Source organism: Stegodyphus dumicola, chromosome 12 (genome assembly GCF_044657685.1).
Source record: "Stegodyphus dumicola isolate Sdum_Otavi_A_Nest chromosome 12, ASM4465768v1".
NCBI classification, from domain to species: domain Eukaryota; kingdom Metazoa; phylum Arthropoda; class Arachnida; order Araneae; family Eresidae; genus Stegodyphus; species Stegodyphus dumicola.
This window is the reverse complement of record NC_140779.1, coordinates 116,434,663-116,458,905: the sequence shown is the minus strand read 5'-3', so window position 1 is coordinate 116,458,905 and position 24,243 is coordinate 116,434,663. Positions and strand designations below refer to the sequence as shown.

Genomic DNA, 24,243 nt, shown 5'->3' with positions numbered 1-24,243 from the left:
ACAGAAAAAGGTAAACTATTTTCCCTACTACCACAGTAAGTTTCAAAGTCCTAGACGTACAATGGTTTTACAGTGCGACCACCACCCACAGATCAGTGGAAAGAGTAGATTTTTTTAAATTCATATATTATTTGTCTCTAGGATTATAATATTCAATTTCTAGACTTTTTAGTTAAAAAATTATAAAAAAAATATTGTGTACATCAAAGAGTTAAACAGCAGAGTTTACAATGATGCCCCAAAATCACAATCCACTAATTAAAGGATGCTTGCAAATTATCAAATGGAGGAGAAACATGCCAATGTAAAATTTATAAATTAGTTTAAATTTTGAATAAAACTATTATTGATTTTGATGGCAAACAGATAGTTTTTCTTCAAGAGCAAGAATAATTTGCAACATGACAACATAAACAATCACTGTAACCATGTCTTTTGACATAAATATGATCATTACCTCTCTCATTTTTTCTCCCTCTCAAAAAATAGATACTGTATTTCATTTAAATAAAACTGATAAGTTTTATTTAAAATCTATGGAAAATTAAGACTATTTTTTAAAATTTTAAATGTTGAACATTAGCCTAAATTATTACATTTTAAATTTTTTTTACTCCTTTAAAAAGAAAGAAAAAGACAGTGTGGCTTGGCAATTACTATATTTTTCTCTCTGGGGGGGGGAAGGAAGAAAGAAAGATTTCAGATTTTAAATTACCTAAAAAGGAGAGTTTTTTTTAATGTTTTGTGTGTTACCATTATTTATTAAATAACTTGTTCTTTGCACTTAAACCACAAAATTCAGTTCAACAACAATGTCGCAAAATAATTTTAAAATGAGCATATCTTTAGAATTTCCAATACACAGTTATGCGCACTGGAGATAAAAAGGCCCCCCCCATAGAGTGTTGCCATTGCTCGCTTTTAAATAGTTGGTTTGTTAATAAAAAATTCATCAAAGCTTTTACAGAATATGAAATAACAAATTCCAAATTTAAGCTCCCATATTTGCAGTAAGATTACGCACTCAAAACTGGATGGCTCTAGGTACCGTTGTTTTATCACAATGCGAGAAAAATAGATACATTTATGCAGATTCTTCATTATTTAATTTCTTCAAATATAATACAAAGCAATGGTATTTGGTGGCAACGATTTGAAAAGTGATACAGCCTTTTAAAGTTTTCAACGCAAAATGAAAACATTAGTCCTACAGGGACAAACTCCTATGGACTAAAAAGAGCTTACATATCATGTAAGGAAAGAGGCATAAATATTGTTACATTCATTATGTGTGAATGCACTGCATACAATATTTTTAATATGGATTTCAATAAATCAGAACAATTTCTAAAGCTATTGCACATTGGATTTATAATTCAAGTTTCCACAATTATTAAGCATTCATTAGAAAATACTAAATTCCCTAACAAAGCACTTCAGAGAGCAAATCACATTAAGTTCAACATTGATTCAGAAATCTTATATAAAGAGAAAAAAACTCATGAAATATCTTACCATCTAGACATGCTGAATTCTTGTTGGATTTACTATCATAGTTGTTGAAAGTTCTTTTAGCTCCAGTGAGAGGTGTTCTGCTGAAAGAAGGAACTGTAGTGTGAATCTCATCTTCACTGCTCTCTTCTGAAGATTCGGAGCTTATTCTTTTTTTTCTCAAAAGTCTCTCACCTCTTCTCAAAGCATATCTGGCATTTTCTTCACCTAATACTAACCTTTTATCAGCTTCCAGAACCTGATCCTTATTCAAAAACCCCTTAATTAATTTTAACTTTTTTAAAGTACCACCTTGTTGGTCTAAATCTACATTAGTTCTTTTATTGTTTTCAACAGATTTATGTGGTGATTCATTTCCCATCTCAGATTTTTCTTCAGGTTCTGTTTCTGTCCCATCAAGACAAATAAGAGGAGGAGGAGATTTTATTGTGGGAGGACTGTTGCAAATAAATATGTCATCATCTTCCTCCTTCATTTTATCAGAATTTGGCACAAGGTGTTTGTCAAGATTATCTGGTTGTACAATAGGCGATTCTCCTTCTTTGATATTCTCCATTTTTTCATCAAAAGAAAGTGAAGATTTTTCTGCTTCAGCATCATTATTTACATTATCACACATATTATTACATTCTTCTATTTCCATAGCTTTTTCCTGAATGTCAAGTACATTAGAAGCTTTTTCTTTTTGAATGTTCTTACTTTCCAGTCTAGCAACAGTAGAATTTTCGATTAAAGAGTCAAGCTGAGAAATACTGCAGACTGAATTTTCAGAATTGATAGTTTGCACTGATTCACTAGAATTATCTCCAGTATTTTTAGAGGTTTCAAAAGACTTTTCAATGTCCTCAGAAACACTGTTCTTACACTGTTTTTCTTCAACAAAATCTGTATTCTTCACATTAGAGGTCTCATCTTCACTTGAAGAAGAAATATCATATATTTTTGTTTTACTAGTATTTGTTACGTTTTCATTGCTAGTATTGTCGTCTATCAACTTTGGATCAGTGCTTTTGATACTGTTCTCATCTGACACTTCTGCACTAACTACAATTTCTTCAACATTATTTTCTTCAATGTGTACATGACTATCCTTACAGATATTTGAGGTATGCACATCTACATTAGAATCTTCAATGTTTTCAGTTTCTTTTGTTTCTAACTCTTCAGTAACATCTGCATTTTCAATATCAGTATCTGACATTTCAGAGTTAGATTCAGCTTCACTTTCTGAAGAGGTACCTTCTGTAGCTTCTTCTTCAGATAAGCTCTCGTTCTCCATTTCCTCCTCTTCTTCAACAGACTCACTATCTGAAGTATCATCATCCTCCACAATTTCAGAAATACCCAATTTGGCTTTACAGGATTCAATTGTCTCATGCAATTTTAAGGAAAATGAATCATTTTTCTTGGCAGCATCCAATATTGCAATATCAGATATTTCAGGACTTTCTTCAGGAATGACAGTGGGTAAGTCAAGAGAAGGTAATGGTTTGGCCTTGCTAATCACACTTAACACACTTTTTGGTAGATCAGTGTTTCCATTCTTAGTTACTGGTTCTGTTTCATCTACTGGTTTTGATTCAACATTTGCAACTGGCTCTTGTTCATTTTCTGCTACTGGTTCCTGACCAGAAGTCTCTTTATCAGTATCACTATTATTTGAAACATAGCCTTTGATTCGTTCAAGGGCTAACTCCAGCTTTCTCAGTTTATCCGAATCTGACTGTGACTGAAATTTTGGTTTTGGTGAGACAATCTTATCGTCAGCTTTGCTAGCATCCTGTAATGCACAGTTTTCATCATTTATTTCCAATACACTTAAAGAAGCAGGCTGTTGTTTGTCTGTATTTGACTGATCAGATTCAGCAGTTGGTTCTTTCAGTACTGGTGAACTTGGATCAGACAGCTCCTCAGTTTGCAAAGGTTTTACTGAAGTGTCTTTACACTCCTCTGTATCCATCTGCAAAGGTTTTACTGAAATGTCTTTACACTCCTCTGTATCCATCTGCAAAGGTTTTATTGACTTGTCCATATATTCATCTGTTCCCAGCCTTGTTTCAGAAGTCTTCTCTCCCTCTTAAAAAAGAAGAATGTGTATAAATATATATCAAAAACGAGATAACTATAAACTAACATTTTCCATGAAGACTCTATACATCTATACAAACTATTAAACTAACATCTATACAAACTATTAAAAGTTAAAGGGTCCATCAATCATCAAAGAACGAAAGCTGTGGAGCGGGTAATGTTGAATGGCTGTGACATATATAATACAAAATAAGAGATAAGTTTCCCACAGCATGTTTTTTACATTTCTCCCTTGGTCAGATAGGTCTCATGTTTGACATAATTTATCTAATCAACTTGTTAATATATAGTTCAGCAGACATTTTTATGTCATTCAGCATGATTTTTTATATTTCCAAAATTTAAAATTAGAATCATGTCAAACAACTCTGAAATTCAAGTACCAACCAATTTTAATGATAATTTATTATGCTGACACTAAATAATCAAGACTAAATGGACATTTTCAAAATTATATAAACCTTTCTATGGAAATTCACAATAAAATTTCTTTTATAACATAATTTTCAAACAAACATCATACCAGAATCAGAATATCCAAAACATCCAGGTGATTTTACACTACTCTTCATTGGAGAATTAGAATCAAAATTAACATCAGATTTAATAACCTGGAAAAGATATCCCTTTTTATGAACTGCAAATTGTTTAATTTAAAGCAAGTTATTACATTAACCATCATGCTTAAAAATCACTTAAAAATATATATAAAAAAAAAGCAAATGAATGCATATAGTTTGCTATATAAGAGTGACAAAAAATGTAAAGGAGAAATTTAAGTGCTTTTATATTCGCACTTATTTCCATCATAATATAAAACTGTTTTCATTTATCAAAGTTTATCAAAATGAGTTTTTTTCCTAAATATATATATATATATATTAAATTAAAATACTATTCAGTACAAACTTATTTGTCATTTTGCTCAAAACAGATGAGTGAAATCCAAAACCCAAAATATTTCACATACATATCAAGTTTTTTTTTGAAAGATGATTCCATTACTACAACAGCATACTGAAACAGCTATATTTTTGAAGCAAAGGAACTGAAAATATGGCAATTACATTTGGAATCCTTAAAAATTCCAAATGTAACTGCTCATGTACTTTCAGACTTCTAATAGTCTTAATCAATCACAATGATACAGTTATCAAATTAGGTATCTGTAATGTAATACTTTTATGCATTTACCTCAAAATACGATGAAACAATAAAGAACATTATAAAAATGTAATAAGTTATTTTACTCATTATTGCAGAGCAAATGAAATAAAGATATACAGGAAATATGCATCTAAACCAGTGGTATTCAATCTATAGCTCACAATGCCTTTTGGGGTTGGGAGGTGGATGAAAAAACTGTAAATACATTTAACCGAATACAAATATATCATAGACAAAAAGCTTTCAGAAAAACTGTTGCTTTTTAAAATGTGAAATTTTATTAAATTCTTAAGAGATTTTGTATGAGTATTTGTAAAACAAAGAGATAAGCTCTATCTCTTTGAAATCATTGTTCTAACATCAAAGCCTTCATAAAATAGATTTGTAGTGTTCATATTGCAAGCAGAATAACTTTGCAGCATTTCCTAATTTAGAGAGTTTTGTTATAGGGGAAAAAAAAAAAAAAAGAGTTGCTCAATCAGTTATTAATGACATAACAACTCACTTGATCTTAAATATCAATTTAATATTTATTTTGTAGAATATTTTTCTGACTGACAAACTCCATTCAGTACATATTACCTAAAAATTTTATTATTTTAAAAAAAAAAAAAAAAAAAAAAAAAAAAAAAAAACTGAGTTACTATCTGATGGAGAATTCAAATTTGTTTTCAAAGAGCTTAAATTTAACAATTTTTGGCTTAAAGTTCAAAATTCAGAGCTATTTGATGCAGCTTTGATGGTATTACTACCATTTGCCTCATCTTATATGTGTAAGATAGGTTTTCCCCATTTCTCTATCTAAAATCTAAATACCAAACAAATTAGCAGTAGAGCCACCTTTAACTATGACTAGCACAGGGTTTTAATAAGAAAGGCTAAATTTCAAAAACTACCATGAGAGAGAGTTTTTTTCCTTCTTGATTTGAATGCCAAAATGCCACTAGTAGTTTATACCTGCATTCATGCATTTTTAATGATTGCCTCAATGTCTTGGGCATACTTCAAGATGCACATATGTATCTTAGTGACACAAAAAATATTCTGGCCTTATTGGCCAGATCAGAGGGCCTTGATGGCCTTGTTGATCAGAGGGTTAAGACACCTTTACAACCAAGCAAAATAAAGCCAGAAATATCACTATTTATAAACAAAACAGGAACAGGTTTATAGGTCTCATTATATGTTTTCCATTTACAGTTATTTTAAACAGAATTTTTTTTTATTAAGTATTATACACCATGTTTTAATTTTCATTTTTAAATGATTCATACTTGTCAATTTTCTAACTAAATAATTGGTAACTACAGAGCTTATTTTCAAATTATTATACTTTCTATGATACTGATGTTTATTTTGTATGAAATTAAATATAAATGAACATCTTGATTTTTAATATTACCTAGTGCTAGTTTTTGAGCAATTAGATTACCGATTGTTTAAACTTTTGGGTCAGCATGTTACTTTGATGTTCCAAATAGGGTTACATTGCCAAAAAGTTGGAATATTGAATACCACTGTGATCTAAGCCATATAAGCCATAAGTATATATATATATATTCTTTTACAGCTTTAAACACCTGGATTTTTTAATATACTAAATATTGCTTGGTATTCAATTAAAAAAAGCATAAGAGAAAATATATTATGAAATTATTAATACCAATATAAAATAACATTATAACTTTAAATATAATCTACATCTTATGAACACGGACATGTATGGTGTATTACTTTTTGAAAGCAATATATTTTTTACAGTAAAGGCACACTTTATTTTATTACAATTGCAAATACTGCAATTCCAATACCATGACACATTTCATTTCCAGGATACACATTTTTCTTTTCTTTCTTCTTCCCCCTTTTTAAACAAATCAAATGCGTCTAGGAAACCTGCATGAAGCCAGTTAATCAGTCTCATTTCCCACGCACTGAGCTACATTTGCTTGCTTCATAGAACAATTCCAACACTATTTGAAACCTTTCTATAGTTTATACATTTAATTAAGTCAACTATTAATGGTATGGTGTGTTCAGTGATAATACTATATTTAATATTCAAATATTCGGATAGACTATAATTTAATTTTGGGGACTGTTAAAATTACCTATCAGATCACCTTTTTATTTATGAGCTGAATTATTTCTTTCTTTTGCTCCTCCAAAGAATACTGCAGAGTTTCCAACAAAAATTTTCATACAATATGTATAACAGGGTTCGTACACATTTCTGCACATGGAAATTAAGTACTTTTAAGGACCATTAATGAAAAAATTAAGGACCTATAAGCAAATAGCAAATTAATAAGTTCAATTAAAAATACTATCTATGCCTGAACTTCACTTTTGTAATACCATCCAAAAAATAAAATAGATCCCTACGTAGGATGCATTATTATTAAATATAACTTAATTAACATAATTATTAGTAAGTTTGAGTATAAAATATACTTTATGAAATTTATCAAACAGCATTAAATATTTTACACTTATAATAGTTCAGCATATTTGAAAGAAGATAGTTGACATTTTATTTATGTTTTACTAATAGTTATGTTTAGTTATGTTTCATGTTGGATTTTTTTTTTTTTTTTTTTAATGTCTCATTACTTGCTCAAATCTAGAGGTTTGGTGAATAGCCAGGTAGATTTTATGTCAAGCATCATAGGTTAAAATGAGAAGTAAAATCATAATAAGAATGATTTATAACAAAAGACTGGCTGTTGTCACAGCTGTTCCTTGCCTAAAGACAGACCTGCAGACCAGAACAAAATTGAAAGGCCTAATGTGGGCACGGTTAGCTAGTTTTTAAAGTTAGTTGGTCTCTGTCTGTTGGAGTTAGTGTCGTAGCTCCATGTAGAGTTTCAAGGATTAAAACCCAGTTAATATACTTTAAGGTGTCGTAGCTCCGTGTACAGTTCCAGGGAATGTAATCCAGTTAATATACTTCCAATAAGCCACTAAAGCACCAGAGGTGACACTAAGCTGCTTTGTATTATTTTAGGTCTCACTAGATACGAAAAATAAGTTTTACATGAATTTTTACATTTTTGTGTTTTACCTTGTACCACGCTAAGAAATAATGAAAGGCAATAACTCACTTTAATAGGCACAGATAATTTTTAAGGGTAAGCAGTTAGTTATAAATTAAATTAGATAGTTAGATAACCTTAGGGAATAAAGGGAAGATAAGAATGTTATGAAAAAGATTCTACTATCAGAAGTAAAACATTCAAGTATTATGTTTTCGTTGTTCTTCCAGATGCTATCCAAAAAGTAAGAAATTCATTGCAAATGTTCTGTATAATACATCCATTACGTGTTAATACCATAGTGACATTTTTCATTTTGTCAAATTTTTCTAAAATCTTATGGAATTGTGGGTCTATAAATCTTGCCTTAAAATCTTTCTAAACTTTTCAAGTTGCAATGTCTAACGTCCCGAAGAAAAAATATCCCTACCAGTTTTGTAACAGCAAACAGCCAGAAATATTTTGAAAAAAAAATCAGACAAAAAAAGTGTGAAATTAATTCATTAATTTTATAGAAAAAACTGATGCATATTCTGAGAATTCAGAATACTCTGAGACAATTACATGAGAAAACTGTTATCATGAAAAAAAAATTAAAAGATATTTTTAAATTAATATGTTACTTTTTAAATATAATTTCAATACCATTATTTTAATGAACTTGATCAATGTTAGAATGTTTAAAAAAATCGTCGAAAAATTCCCAGCTCTTGGAATTTAAAATTTTCTATAGAAACTGATCTTAAAAATCGCCAAACTTAGATCCGTTCAATAAAAGAATTCACATCCCCAAAAGCGAAAAATTGTTTAAGAGCTCTTCATTAGAAAAAGTGAAATAATTTCGAAATACTTGTTTCACTTTTTGCTCAGAAACTCGAGTATCCCACCACTTATATTAGAAATAGGAACAAATGATAACCCATTCAAATAACCATATTTATCAGTGAATCACCAAAAATATACCTCCAAACTGCTAATTCACACTCAAAATTGCAGTCGTAAAAACAGACAGAAATTTCACAGGATTAAAATTAAGGACCTTCTGCCGATTTTGGCCAAAATTAAGGACTTTTAAGGACCAAAAATCGATTCCAAGAAACTTAAGGACTCTTAAGGACCCTGTATAAATGTGATGTTTTATTTCATCCTCCAATATCTTGAAGCAGGTTTGCATTTTACCTTTATGTAACTCTTTTTATAAATGGGGGGGGGGGGGAATAGAAATATTTTATTAGAAAATGACAAGAACAAAGTACAAAATAAATACCTTATCTACATCAATTCCATGATACATAAAAAATTTGTTTTGTGGATCAAAACTAGTACGATATGGTGCATACTCAAAAGAGCCAAACTTCTGTATTAATGAATGCACATGAACATTCAATTCATGCAGTGCAGCCTCATAATTTCCCTTTTTCTTTGGTTTGCTTGTAGTTGGCATTTCTTTTGACAGATGATAGCACTGAGTTACAGGAACCCAAGCTCTAAAAGATTTAACAAATAGAAAATAAAATTTTATATCTATTAAACAAGTAAAAAAAAAAAAAAAAAAAAAAAAAAAAAGGTCCTACACATAAAACAGCAAGCATATTACAGTTATGAATAATAATAATATTTAAATGTACATTATGATAATAAGTTACTATAATAACTTTCATTCATGCACAAATCATTTAAAAAATACACTAAAAAGATAGGTAAACAGCAGGAACATTTAAATTGTTCACATGGAAATTCTTTACACTATTATGTTGTCATAACATGTTAGTGTTAAATTTAGTTTTTAAAATAATGATAATAAATGGTAAAAGCAGGAAACTGTGAGGAATGAACGTTAGTTATGATCCTAATTTTTCAATACAATTGGGAGAAAGTAGATATGAATATCTGAAACAATATCATTAGTATCAACATTCACTGAAAAATGCCACATAATAATATAAGCAAATTATCACACAGAAAAAAATGGCAAATGTTCAATTCTTTACTAATAAATAATAAAATGCTTATATATGGTAAAAGATAAATAAACCTGAAATATGCAAGGTACAAAAACTGGAATGAGAGAAAAGGGAAAAAACTATTTCATAGGTCAAATCCAGATCTTCTCCTTTACTACTTAAACTTGTACAAAAGTGATCTTTAGCAAGTGAATTAGGCCACTCAGCTCAGTTTCATTTCCTCACTTGCAAAAATAAAATTTTGGTAAAATATTGCTTAATTTCTTTATTTTATAATTCGGAAGCCAAAATCTTAAGAACATGTTCATAATAACTTCACAAATCAGTTCACACATCTTAAATTTAAAATTCAGCAATTTCATTTCTATTTAACTTTAATTACACTTTTATTAGCACCAACACCTATTCTAAATAATATTTGATACTAAGATTTAATTTTCAGCCCTGAACTATTGTGCCATTTTGCAAAACACTCCTTATTTTTAAAAGGCAATCACACTTCTATAGAGGAAAGTGAGGAAAAGTTCAATAATACAGAAGATACCTAAACAAGTTGCTTAAACGTATCAGATGTGAGGAGGGCAAATTATTTTCTGCAAAAATAACAAATATTACAGTGCCTCTCCGTTAGCCTTCGTTTTAACAGAAGTACATTCATTTACTATGTACAATTAATTTTTTTAATACTTTTAAAGAACTGATGAGTATCCCCTCTTTTTATAGTTTCTTGATGTTTTCGATAAAGTTCCAGTTTTCCCCGACCTATTTGTAGAATGCATATATTTTCACTGATGATTTTTCCTTTCCTTGACCTTTCTAGGATTTTCCACAAGAATATTAAGCTTTTTGTAATATTTCCCCCTTCTTATCAGCCCCTTATAATATTTCAGTTGAATTAATGGAAGAAGCATTGACTGAAGAGGAATCAATTATACTGGAAGTCCATTACTTAAAAGTTGGTGGTTTTTTAGTCAGCTCTAAAATTGAATTTTTTTATTAAAATTATATAAAATTTTATCATATTTCTTTAGAAATTAGATTTTATTTAGCATGAAAAACCATTCACAGTTCTATATAAAATTAGCCTGTTTTAAATGAACAAAGTTAGGGTTTTTCCTCCTTAACTTTATGTTTTATATTAATTTGTTTCTCTTATGCAAACGATAAGCAAAATCCTTGAAACTCGCATAAGAAACTCAGCTAGCAGACTAGAACAACTGATTTTAATTCTTATAAAAACTTAAATCATTAGAACTTAAACTCTGCAGGATAACAGTTTTAATATGCTTTTTGTCTTGTATTTCACATATTCTTTTTCCAGATTCTGTATTACACATTTTCTAAAAATGATTGCAATTCATTCGCAAACAACACAAAATTTTTACTAATTGAAGTTTATTACAATTATTAATCACAACAAATTACTTCAACATGAATATTATTCATAACTTCTAATTTTATATTAGACATAAAATATACAAAATTTTTAGATTAGAATTTATGCCATAAATAAAAAGCAATTTCATATGCCTACTGTACCTGTCATGAGCTCCAAAGAAGCGTGCATCAACATTTCCATCAACAATTCGAACTACCTAATGCATGAGATAAATGTTATTCTTCATATATTTACATAAAAATTAAAAGAAATTGTTACGATTAGAATATGCTGACGTAAAACAATGCAGAATAATAATTTTAAAGACAGGTTTTAAAGACAGGTATCAATAACAATTTTAATTGCTTTTAACAAAGAATGCAAAAGTTTCACACATATTCAGAGTTGGAACACACTGATCTGTTACAATCTTCAATGAGTTAAAAATGAACTCTAGGACATAGATCTCTTTCCCCCATAGGTCAACATATGAGGAAAAGGTGAAACGATTTGAGTTTCACAGGAAGGAGATGTTTAAGGAAGAGTTTCTCATTATGATTTCATTACATTAGCACCACATATATCAATGCACATATGCCATCTGAGCTGCAATTTGTTTAAAATCATCTTGTAGAATGATTTGTCCTGAATTTCACACAATTAAATGATTATGTCAATGGCATCACTGTCTGTGTTTAAGCAATGTTCTCAAAGTGAATTTTTCATAACAGATAAGAATTTAACAGGGTTAAGGTTTGGGAAATAAGGTGGCTGGGATAATGAGATGAAGCCACAGTTAACTAAAATAACTTATGCTATTGTGGCACGGTGAAGAGATGCATTATCTTGATAATAGATGATTTTTTTCTAAATTTTCCCCAGCCTCTTCTCCATGTTCTAGTTTATGTATCAGAGTGGCATGATGCAAAATTAACCTAAATCAGCCCTTCTTTCTGAAAACTGTTTCATTTTTGTCCTAGGGTAAAGTTTCTGGGACCAGTTGAGAAAACTTTTTGTGGATAGTTCTTGATGGATAATGCATCACATAATTTTGAAGATGTCTGCAAACATTCAGACAGTATGTTCATAATCATTTGATGATTGCCCATGATCATAGATCATATTCAGCAAATCAATGATTTCTTACATTTTTGTTGTCAATGGATGCTTCTTTCTTGGTGATTCAAATGGATAGGATTCCCAAGCTAAGCCTGTCATCTCACCGCTTCTAGAGAAGATATAGTGGATATCTTTCAAACTCTTCCTGAAAACCACAGGCTAGATTTCGAAACTCTATCCGGCATGTTAAAGCTGCAGTTTGGGGAGAAGTGTTTAAAAGATTATAGCAAGCTTCAATTAAAATCTGGTTAATAGGAAACCATGGAAACACTCAAAAGAACTTGCTGCAGAATACCCGACAGAAACAAGGGAAATCCTGTCCCTGCAGTATTTCATCAGTGGCATGCGGGATCCTGGAATACAGAAAGCTTTGCGAATGGCAAGATGTCAAGGATTTAAAAAGCCTCTAGAGTACAACATGAAATCTGAAGCAGCCCAGCAAGCAACTCATACAGACTGCCCCACAATCTGAGCAGCTCAAGTTCAGGAGACAGTGGATTAAGTGACAGCTCGTCTAGATGATTAACCAGACAAGTCAATGCCTTGAGATGGAATAGGAGTGACAAAAATTCAGCCCTAAAGTGCTGGAGCTTCAATGTTAAAGAAACTGCAGAACACCCCAGGGCATGGAAGTTAAGACTGCTCAAAGCCAGAAGTAGAGAAACTAATTAGTGTCCATCTCACAAGCCGGAGGATGCCATATAATCAGAAGCCCCATTTCAAAACACTTCATATTTCTGCAATCAGTAGTGGCACTCCTCATGGGATATACGAATGGAGTTCCTTGCAATATGACCATTGATACAAGAGCCAATGTTACCATCATCCTAAAAGATTTGGCTCAAGAATTGGAAGGTAAACTCCTCTGGTCGCCGCCCTGATTTACCCTCAATACTGTGTTCGGGGAAAGGATCAACACTGACAGAAAATTAAATGTTAAGATAAGTAACACCTACCACCACATGGCATACAGGCAGAGATTACAGATCTTTGCACACTCGGATTGGATTTTCCGAGGAAGTACAATTTTTTCTTGGAATTCAAAAATAACAAACTGCATTCAGCCTCTGAGAATATAGCCTTATTCGGAATTAATTATAAAGGAGTTAAATCTGTCCACAAAATCAAGACAATATCACATTACCAACAAGAACAGTTCCCGGATCTATAGACGAAAATAGATATTTCCGGCACGGTGTAATGGAATATCAATAGAACTGTAACACCCCGCAAGGAGTACTAGTAGCCACACAACTCATCGACTTGTCGGACACAATTATCTGATGAGAATTCCTCATGTCAGTGACAAGCCAAAATTCATTAGGAAAGGTGTGGTTGCAGCAGGTACTCTAGTGAACCAACGGTTAAATGAAACAGTAATATTTCAAAATCCACGTCTTCAGAAAGCAGTGCTGCTGAATGTATCATTCAAGAACATCAAGATGTTTTCTCTCACTCATCTTCTGATGTGCCTCGAACCAGTTTGACACAGCACGACACAACAACCAGTTTGACGATACCAGGGATCATCCACCAATCAAGCAACATCTAAGATATCTACTGATTGCTAAACAGGAAGAGGTAAGTCCATGGGCATCTCCCAGTGTCCTGGTCAAAAAGAAAGATGGGTTCAACTATATTTTGTGCTGATCATTGCTGTTTGAATGAAGTTATGAAGAAAGACAGCTATCCTCCTTCTAGAATTGACGACATTATGGACACTCTTTCTGGAAACAAGTGGTTTTTGACACTTTATTTAAAGAGTGGATGTTGGAAGGTAGAGCTACATCCGGAAGATCAAGAAAAGACGTCTTTTACTACCGAATCAGGACTTTGGCAGTTCAAGGTAATGCCATCTGGTCTATGTAAAGCAATGGCAACATTTGAACACCACATGGAGACCATGTTGAGAGGTCCCTACAAAGCCTGTCTGATATACCTGGATGACATCCAGGTATAAACGTCGGGAAGAGTTTTGAAGAACATTTAGAAAATCTTAGAAAAGTACTTCAGAAACTAAAAGAAGCCAAATGAAAGAAACTGAAGAAGTTCAGTCCTGCAAAATGTAAACTACTCAATCAGGAAACAACTTACCTTGGACATTAATCTCTGCGAAAGGTGTATGTACAGATCCAAAAAAAGTGTCAGCAGTTAAAGCCAGGTAACAGAGTGGATTATACCTGTATGTATGTATGGACACACGTGTGTGACTGTATATATATATATATGTTAGTGTGTGTGTATATATAAGTTTGATGCGGCCGACTGCAAAACTAGATGTCATAGCATTCTCGTATAAAAAATTTCAATGTTGTATGGTTAACTGTTTTTTGAGTTAGGCGAGCATATACATACATACTGTAATACGTGCAGGCATAATGAAAAAAGTCTGTTTTGAAGCCATTTTAAAATCTGTTTTTTGGGGGGAAGGGGGAGGAGTCTTCTATTCTGTCCATACATACAGATATCATGCAAAAACATTGTTCATATGTATTAAAGAGTAGTCAAAATGGATATTTTCCTTGAAATATGATATTCGAAATTTTTCACGAGTATAAAACATTCTAAATTATAAGTAAACTTTATTAATTTAACTCAGTTTTATCTTTAACTATTTGCAGTATATATTTTGCCATTAACTTAATTTACGATAGTATTTTCACACTCAATTTTCAACATATAATCTGGGTTTAATTAATATACAGATTAATAAATTATACACACATACAAGTGTATATATATTTAGTATATATTCACTTTTAATTTTTTTACCTTTACCTTTAGTTGTATAATACATAATTTTTACCATTGAAAAAGCGATTTTATCGAGGAATGCCTTCAATATTTTTGCAATTGTTTTATGCTTTTTACAAGAAAATTCGCCTTTTTAAAATTTTTTGCCCTTTTCTTACGCTCTACAGGCATGAAAGTGCAAGTTGGCAAAAAAAGCTGAACAACGTGCGGACACAAAATTACACAAAAACTAATTGCGCATGCGCGACCTCCAAAAAAACACATTTTAATAAAATATCAACCTTTTAATATAAAAAGTATTAAACATATACATATAATTAAATTAAAATAATACTTGTACTTACTATTTTGCTATTAATTTTATCTTGTAAAAAAAAAATCAATAAATCACCAAGAGATTGTAACGAATTAACCTTCTTTAAGATGCTCTTTATGTAACTTAACAGTTGATACATAAATACTGTACACAACATTACAACACACTAATATACACATTTATGTTATATATTATTGCCCATTTTCAGGCAATGACAAGTTTTAGAGATATATATATAATTGTTACTATAGCTCTCAATTATCTTCACTTTTAGCTCAATAAACAGTACTTTATATAACACCAGAAAAAGTAGTCATATGAGATAATATAGTTACAAAATAACATATAGTTAAAGGAGGAATACAAGAAATAGCTATTTTGTCTCAGTCTCAATCGATCCTGATTAAAAATTTTTTAGGGAAAATGCTTTTTCTTTTTTGCTACTTTTGCAGCCAACTTTTCTAATTTCCGTTTGTGAGCTTGTCTCAATTTCTTTTCAGCAGCTTTTATACAATCCATTGATACTTTTTTATTTTCTTCTTTATTTTTTTGCAATGTTTAATTTTTTTTTTTAAAGATTCTCGCTCCTCCTTTTCTATCTCTAGCTCTTCTTTGTACAGTTTATGAGCATTTCTTAAATTCATAAGTCCCACCTACTTTGCCTTGATGTGAAACAACGTATTTCGCGATCTCGGCTCAGGCAAACTCGAAAAGTTCGCAACAAGGGGTGCCTGCGTTTGATCGCTAACATGGCGTAATATTATACGATGGCATGATGTAAAGTTTTTTTACAAAGAAAAGAGGAAGAGAGAGAGCATGTCCTCCATTTACCCCCCCCCCACACACACACATTTGCCGGTCGAGATTTCTCAACGGTTCTGCATCGATCTCAGAAACAGCCCAGGTGACGTTCAAAAAAGCGGAATTCCATGAAAACGCGGAAAACTTTCATGCTTGGCTCTAAGTGACCATGGGCTTAATAATTAAATTACTTACTTGAAGTTTCTTGTCTTCATTTTTGGCTTGTTTTTTAGTTTTGTTTGGCAATTTGTCTAATAACTGAATTTCTTTACTTACAATTTTTATTTTTTGGCTTCTGATTCTTGCAAATGGAGGAAACAAAACATTATCACTTTTATCAATTATTTTTGTTTGAATGGGAACAAGTCTATTCTTCTCGATCAGTTTTCGTTCAATTACAAAAACTGAATTTTTTAGACCTTTTTGCACAAGTTTTTTTTTTTTTATTCATAAATTTAACAAATTTTCAAATATTTTTACTTCACTAACATTAAGGATTACAAATTTTCTTTCTCTTTTTGAAGATAATGTTTCTTATTAATATATATACACACTAAAAACAAACTAAGAAGCAATAAATGGCAGGAATTTTGCTGGCGTAGAAGTGTTGATCCATAATGAATAGGAAATTCGAGGCGAAGGCAGATTAAATCTTCATTTTTTTATTTCAGCAAACATGTTGCGGCCACAATCAAGTTGGCCCATTAAATGTGCCTATTCTAAAAAAATTTACATTTTAGATAAATTTGCATCAAGATAAAAGGAGCAGAGAGACTGCAGCCAAGCTAAGCGAAAGCATAGAAAACAAGTGCGTTATGTTCAGGGTGAAATCTTAATTCAGGCTGACCTGACTTAATTTTGGTTCTCAATGCATTTTGACTGGATAGTTAGTATTGCTGCAATATTACTATTGGCTGTTTGAGTTCTAGTTACATTTACAGCATCAGAATTATGTAACAGTCATACAGACCTGGATTAGTCTCAAAATGATGCGGTGCAAATAGAGGTTACCATTTTTAGAATACAGAAGGGAAATTTATGTTGATAATTTAATCTTTTACATATTCTTTATTTTTCTTACATGTGAGTAGCAGGAGAGCAACAACTCAACACAACTAACGGCATTGCGGTGAGACGAAAGATGGACGATGGAAGTGAAAGAGAACAGTCATGTTTTCGACTAAGACGTATTAATAGATGGCGAAGCGGTTAACTTCTGAATTATAACTTTTTTTCATTTGTAAATACTCATCACTGTATCTCCATCAATAACTAAATAAATACTTAGTCACCTAAATGTGTGTCGTCAGCGTAGAAATCCCCTAGACGCCGAGTTTACATGGGAGCTTCGACCGGTTCTTCTTCAGTCAAGGTAAGCTGTTCTTTAAGAATCAAATAACAAAGATTTTGAATTCGATTTTGATGAAGTGAAATTAAAGACTCTTTGAATTCAATTTTGATGAACTGAAAACTATATTTTTACCATTAGAACGAATTGTGTGAAAAACCAGAACTTTTCCTTTCGAAATCGAAACTCAATGTTCATTTTATTATATAAACTTGTTTCTCACTTGTGTTCTCCGAAATAGTTAAGTTGTGACAATGTCAACTTTAAATGATATACCACATATCGCTAAATCCTTAAAATCAGCTTCCACGAAAGCAATTAAGCTACTACATAAATTTGTGTTTGGTCAAGAAGGCGACTGTGCAAATCGCAGACTTCGTGAATTCACAAGACTAGATAACTCTTTTCACACTGCCGAAGTTCAGGAACGTTTATTAAATATTTTCACTCTGGCTGATCTAATTTCGATTCTTAATGTTCTAAATTTAGACTGTGCCATTTCTGCTGATGAATGTTATACTACGATTGTGAATGCTTTAACTAATTTTGATTTGCTATTGGAAACTGCTATTTCCGATTCTGATTCTGACAACGAATTAGAAAACACAGAACAAAAATTAATTGCCGAAAATCAAACAGATTTTGAAACCACTACGCAGTCAATTACTTGTTCGACCTTGGCAGCTAGCCAAAACGCGCAGACTTCCAGCTCCGGTATTTGTTTACATAAACATCGAGAAACATCATACGCCTGTCATGTCATCGCTGGTAAATGAACAACAATTCAGCATAACGTTTCGTGATTTATACGAATGTATTAAACCTTTTGATGGTTCTTCTGATAATTTAATTGAATCTTTTTTAAATGACATAGAAGAATTATTTGAACTGAATAGAATTATCAATGATGTTCACAAGATTATATTCACCAAAAAATGCTTATCAGGTTCTGCTAAAACTTTTGTAAATTCTTTACATGGTGTCAAAACTTTTACTACATTAAAAGAATATTTGTTAGAAGAATTTTCCTCTAAACTTAACAGTGCAGATTTGCATGAACTGATGTTTAAAAGACGTTTAAAGCCAAACAAATCATTATTCGATTATTTTATTGCTATGAGAGAAATTGGTTCTAGAGGTCAAATTGATATGTCTTCTATTTTTGATTATGTAATAAATGGTATTCCAGGAAACACTAACAAAATTTTATTATATGGTTGTAAAACTAAGTGAATTCAAAGATAAGTTAAAAATTTATGAGAAGCTTGTGTCTGCTTCCAAACATGCTAAATTTTCTAGTGATCTGAAATTTAAACAGAATAATTCTCATCACTTAGAGAGCAAAATCTCTCAGAAGCCTACCCAACCTATAGTTTGCTACAATGCTACAATTGTGGGTCTAAAGGCCATAAAAGTTCTAATTGTTCTCATAAACAACCTAAATGTTTTTCCTGCAATTCATTTGGCCATAAATCGTCTACTTGTACTCAGAAACCAAGTCGTGCATCACCTCCATTGTCACAAAAATCAGAGACAATTCTCAATCAAGTTGTCGTACTGTCACACCCTCTACATTCTATGATGACTCACATCAATATTTCTGACGTTAGCATTCCAGCATTGATTGACACTGGCAGTCAAGCTACTATAATTAACACAGCAACATATCAAAAAATTGGTTCTCCAGAGCTTCACAAATCTTCTATAACATTATCAGGACCTGGTGATCGCATTGTACACCCAGTAGGATATTTCACAGGTTGTTTCAAAATTCAAAATACAAATTTTAAAACTGACATTCATGATATTGAAGATAATCTCCCATCTGTTGACGCAATTATTGGAAGTGATTGTATCCAGCAAGCTGAATTTTCTATTGGAAAGCATGGTATTAAACTAATAGAAGCAGAAACTCCTGACCATAATTTTCTAATTAATATTGTAAATATTTTCGATGAACCTGATTCTCCTGATTTAACGCATCTTACCAATCCAGATCATCGCACAGAAATCAAACACCTAGTTTCGGCTTACAAACCTAATAAAACCAAAACAACTGATTTGCAAATGTCTTTAATTTTAACGGATGAAATCCCTGTTAGTCAACGTCCTCGCCGCTTATCTATAGCCGAACAACATATTGTAGAAGCTCAAATCTAGCAGTGGCTTAACGAAGGAATTATAAAACCTAGTTGCTCCGATTTTGCTCACCTATTGTTCTCTGCAAAAAGCGAAATGGATCTTACCGGCTATGTATAGATTACAGACGTCTTAACAAGAAAATAGTGAAAGACAAATTTCCTCTACCCCTTATAGAGCAAATTCTTGATAATTTACAGAATTCTAAGGTCTTTACATCTCTTGACTTCAAAAACGGCTTTTTTTATGTTCCCATGAATCCCCAAAGCAGCAAATACACTGCATTTGTTACTCATGAAGGCCAGTATGAATTCCTTAAAGTTCCCTTTGGACTGTGCAACTCTCCTAGCGTTTTTCAAAGATTTATCAATACCATATTCAGACCTCTCATTAGTGATCAAACTGTTATAATTTATATGCATGATATAATTATTCCATCTAAGGATGAAGACGGCGGAATTAAAAAATTACGACGAGTCCTTCAACTTGCCTCAGACTATGGCCTAGAAATAAACTTTCAGAAATGCAACTTTCTAAAGAAAACAATTGAATTCATAGGTTATGTTATTCAAGATAGCAAAATTCGACCTTCATCAGCCAAAACACGCACTGTACAGTCATTTCCTGAACCCAAAACAGCTAAACAGGTGCAAGTTTTCTTGGCCTAACTGGTTACTTTCGAAAATTCATTCAACATTATGCCAAAATTGCAAAACCCCTCAGTGACTTACTACGTGAGTCCACTCCTTTTGAGTTTGGTCCTGCGCAACAGCACGCTTTCTTAAAACTGAAAGAAGCACTTTCCAGTGATCCTGTTCTGCACCTTTAACAACAAGGTTTACCTCTTCAACTTCACTGTGACGCAAGTAAATATGGTTACGGATCTGTTCTCTTGCAACAAAGCACTAATGGTTCCTTCCACCCAATTTACTATATGAGCAAGAAAACTACCTCCCAAGAAGAGAAATACTCCAGTTATGAACTAGAAATCCTAGCCATCATTGAAGCCCTTAAAAAATTTAGACATTATTAGGTGGAACAAAATTTGATATTGTTACAGATTGCGCTACTTTTGAAAAAACTACGTCTAAAAAAGACATAACACCCAGAATTGCTCGATGGGCTCTTTACCTTGAAGACTTTGATTACACAATAAAACACTGCTCTGGACAGCTTATGAAACATGTAGATGCTCTAAGTCGTTTCCCTGTCATGTTAATTGCCATTGACAGTGTAACTCAAAAAATTATTGACGCACAATCAAGTGATGACTTCATAACGGGGATCAAACATACTTTAGAAAAAACCCCTTTTGATGACTACTCCTTAAAGAACGGTGTTCTGTATAAGATAGTTGAAGACCAAGAACTATTAGTTGTACCTCAGGCAATGCAAACCGAAATAGTGCAAAATGTTCACTCTAAAGGTCATTTTTCTGCTCTCGAAACGGAATCCATTATTAAACGTGAATATTACATCCCTAATTTATCTGCGATTGTTAAAAAAAATCATTTTGAACTGCGTACCCTGCATTCTTTCTTCCAGAAAGGCTGGTAAAGCGGAAAGTTCTTTTTTTTTTACATGTTAATTATTTTTTTAATCAGTTGACAAGTTTTTTTTTTCTTTTCCCTCTCTACAAAAAATTTTTATATATACAAGATTTATTAAGATGTTCATTTTTTTTTTTTTTTGCCTCGCCAAGAAGTCCCAGATATGCTTTTAAAGACGCTTGAGCATTTAAGATGGTCTGGAGAAATAACATTTCTTTTTCCCTCAAGATGTTCCAGGATAATCAGTTGACACTCCAAGCAAATGACGTATCCTTTTTTTTTTTTTTTTTTTGCCTCAGGACATTCCAAGATGGTTCCCATCCAAACGACCTTTTTTTCCTTTTTTCTTTTTTTAATTACTCTTTTCAGATTTTGTTGTAACTTCATCATCGCCAGGAGGCCCTGTCATGTCAGGATACCCGAGTGTGAGTAACAGGAGTGCAACAACTCAACTCAACTAACAGCATTGCGGTGAGACGAAAGATGGACGATGGAAGCGAAAGAGAACAGTCATGTTTTCGACTAAGATGTATTAATAGATGGCAAAGCGGTTAACTTCTGAATTATAACTTTTTTTTCATTTGTAAATACTCATCACTGTATCTGAATCAATAATTAAATAAATACTTAGTCACCTAAATGTGTGTCGTCAGCATAGAAATCCCCTAGACACCGAGTTTACATATATATATATATCAACTTCAGTAAGAAAAACATTAAAATGCATTAAAAGATTTCTAAAAATAATTATTACTCAGTAAAAGATGTTGAAAGAAGAGAATTTAGTTAAAAATATGTTAACATGCAGGATACTTATTTAATAAATATGAAATTTATATTTTAAAGCTACATAATATTCTAATATATTAATTTAAAATCAAAGAATAATTAGATAATATGCTAGAATTATTACCTTAGCTGGCCAATAAGGGAAACCCTTCAACTTAGCCCACACCAGAGGATGAGGTTTATGCTATATTACAAACAAACTGTTATTATAAAAAGATATTCCCATGCATCAAATCAAAATCTCAATTTTAAACATAAAACTAAACTATAATAATTGATTCATTCATTATAAGATAATTGCTAATTCAATATTTTTCTTTAGAATTTGAAATTTCTTTCTGCTAACATTTTTAAATATTCCAAACAGAATCAATTTTTAAATTAATAAAGTATAAATTGCTATTGCCATACATCTAAATAACAAAGTATCTAAAGATTTGCCTTTAAGAGAAGAGAGAATATACTGAATTCATGATTATCCTGCATTGGTTTTTTAAAAAGTATTCTCAAACAGGTATTTCAAGATTAGAAACTTGTGGCATTTGGAAAAAAATTTACAATATTTCATAGCTAAGGTTTCAAATGAAGTTATAAGCTTAACTGACAGCTGTGAGAAAAGAAAATATTCTTGATAAACAAAGAGTTTGCTGATAGCAAAATTAGACTTTGCTGAAATCATTCCTCATGTTCCTAGGATTTGAAATTATACATATAGAAAACACAAAGATGGATAATAGAACAAAGACATTCTTGGTTCAGTAACACAAAACCCATCAATAAAATTACAAAAGAGGAATTTTTTTCTAAAATGAAGGAAAAATACCCCCAAAATAGCTATAGCAGTGTTAAATATAAACGACATTAGAAATCCAATAATCGGGATTAGTTAAGCATCTTGTTCATATTTTAAAATGCTGATTTAACCATGAGGTCATTTAATATCTGCTAGGAGAGTTGTAGCTCACTCTTATATCAAATATTTTTTAGATTCAAATACATAAATAGTTTATGCTAATGAAAAACAATGTACTAGCTCAAATTTAGCTCATAAGAAATATCATTCCGTATTTTTTTAATTGTACAATAAAAGCTCGGCAAACACAGAATAAATGAAAGGATAGCTGAATGTATGTTGTTGCTTTTCCTCCAGTTTCTGACGAAGTCAGACAAGATCCAAAAGACCGTTGACTTTAAGAAAGTCAAGCAAAAGAAGGGAATTGGAGTAAATATCCTCCCTTTTTTTAAAGAGGCTGAAGCAGCTTAATATGTGCTCAGCAGATGCCTGATGTTCTCAGCACTTAGTACATGTGGCAAAGATTTTCATGCCCTCCTTGAAAGAGAGGCTCATAATATGACCGCTAGCAATACATGAGAGTGCAGTTTGGAAGCACCTGTCACACTCAAGGGACAGAGTCCACCCAGGTTTGCAGCCCAAGTACCATAGATGGGTGGGGGGGATCAACCACTCCACCATGATTTGTGATATTTTCAGTGAAAATAATTCCAGATAGGTAAGGGTGGAAGAGGATGAGTTAAAAGGCCACAGCCCTCCTTTGCTAGTTTGCTTGCCATAAAGATCTATGTGGGATAGGATCCACTAAAAATAGATATCATGATGCTGAGAAAATAGGTGTAGTTTTTGTATGATAGATCTTAGCACACATGTAAATCCAGTTACTAAGATGTTGGAATGAGCTTCAGCTATCAGATAGGATCCATAGACCTTCAAAATTATTCTACGTTAGTATAGTCTTGAGTCCTAAATTGACTGCTATCAGTTCAATTCTGAAAATTGATCAATGATCTGGATTATGTTGATGGAGTGTCATTTTTCCTTGGAGAATCTCAATATAACTTTTGAAAAACATTATCATTTCTTGTATTACTTACAATAACAGAATTAACACTTCTAAAGAAAATCAACGTTTCTCGTATTCATATCTCGCAAATTAAAACTAGCTGACCGTACATTTTACATTCTAAGTAAAATAAATTTACTTAAAAACTAAGAGATATATTTTGAATTACCTGAGGCAGAAATATACAAATCATAATAATAATTTGATGTTTCAGAACAGCGTTTTTGGCTATTTGGTTACAGGAACTGTAAAAAATATAGTTTCTTACAAGTTTACTGGTCTTGCTGATATTTCAGATAGGAGTTCTTTAAAACAATCTGCCAAAAAATTCTTTGAGATTGAAATCTTTTCGTAAGATGATATAAATGACAGTTCTCAAACATTTGAAAAGGAACATTATGAGCAAAATTTTGTTGACACT

The 24,243-nt window shown here is 31.7% G+C and overlaps 1 protein-coding gene across 10 annotated transcripts in view; it reads right to left on the bottom strand.

Annotated features, from left to right (window-relative positions):
• LOC118183509 (uncharacterized) overlaps positions 1-24,243 on the bottom strand; it is a 175,200-nt gene that overhangs the window by 57,206 nt on the left and 93,751 nt on the right. For all 10 annotated transcript variants that reach the window (XM_085806847.1, XM_085806851.1, XM_085806848.1 and 7 more), the window contains 5 exons: positions 22,088-22,147; positions 11,309-11,364; positions 9,073-9,292; positions 4,127-4,214; positions 1,516-3,588 (listed from right to left, as the gene is read on the bottom strand). In XM_085806847.1, the coding sequence (XP_085662973.1) occupies positions 1,516-3,588; positions 4,127-4,214; positions 9,073-9,292; positions 11,309-11,364; positions 22,088-22,147 (2,497 nt within the window). The remainder of the gene's footprint in view (positions 1-1,515; positions 3,589-4,126; positions 4,215-9,072; positions 9,293-11,308; positions 11,365-22,087; positions 22,148-24,243) is intronic.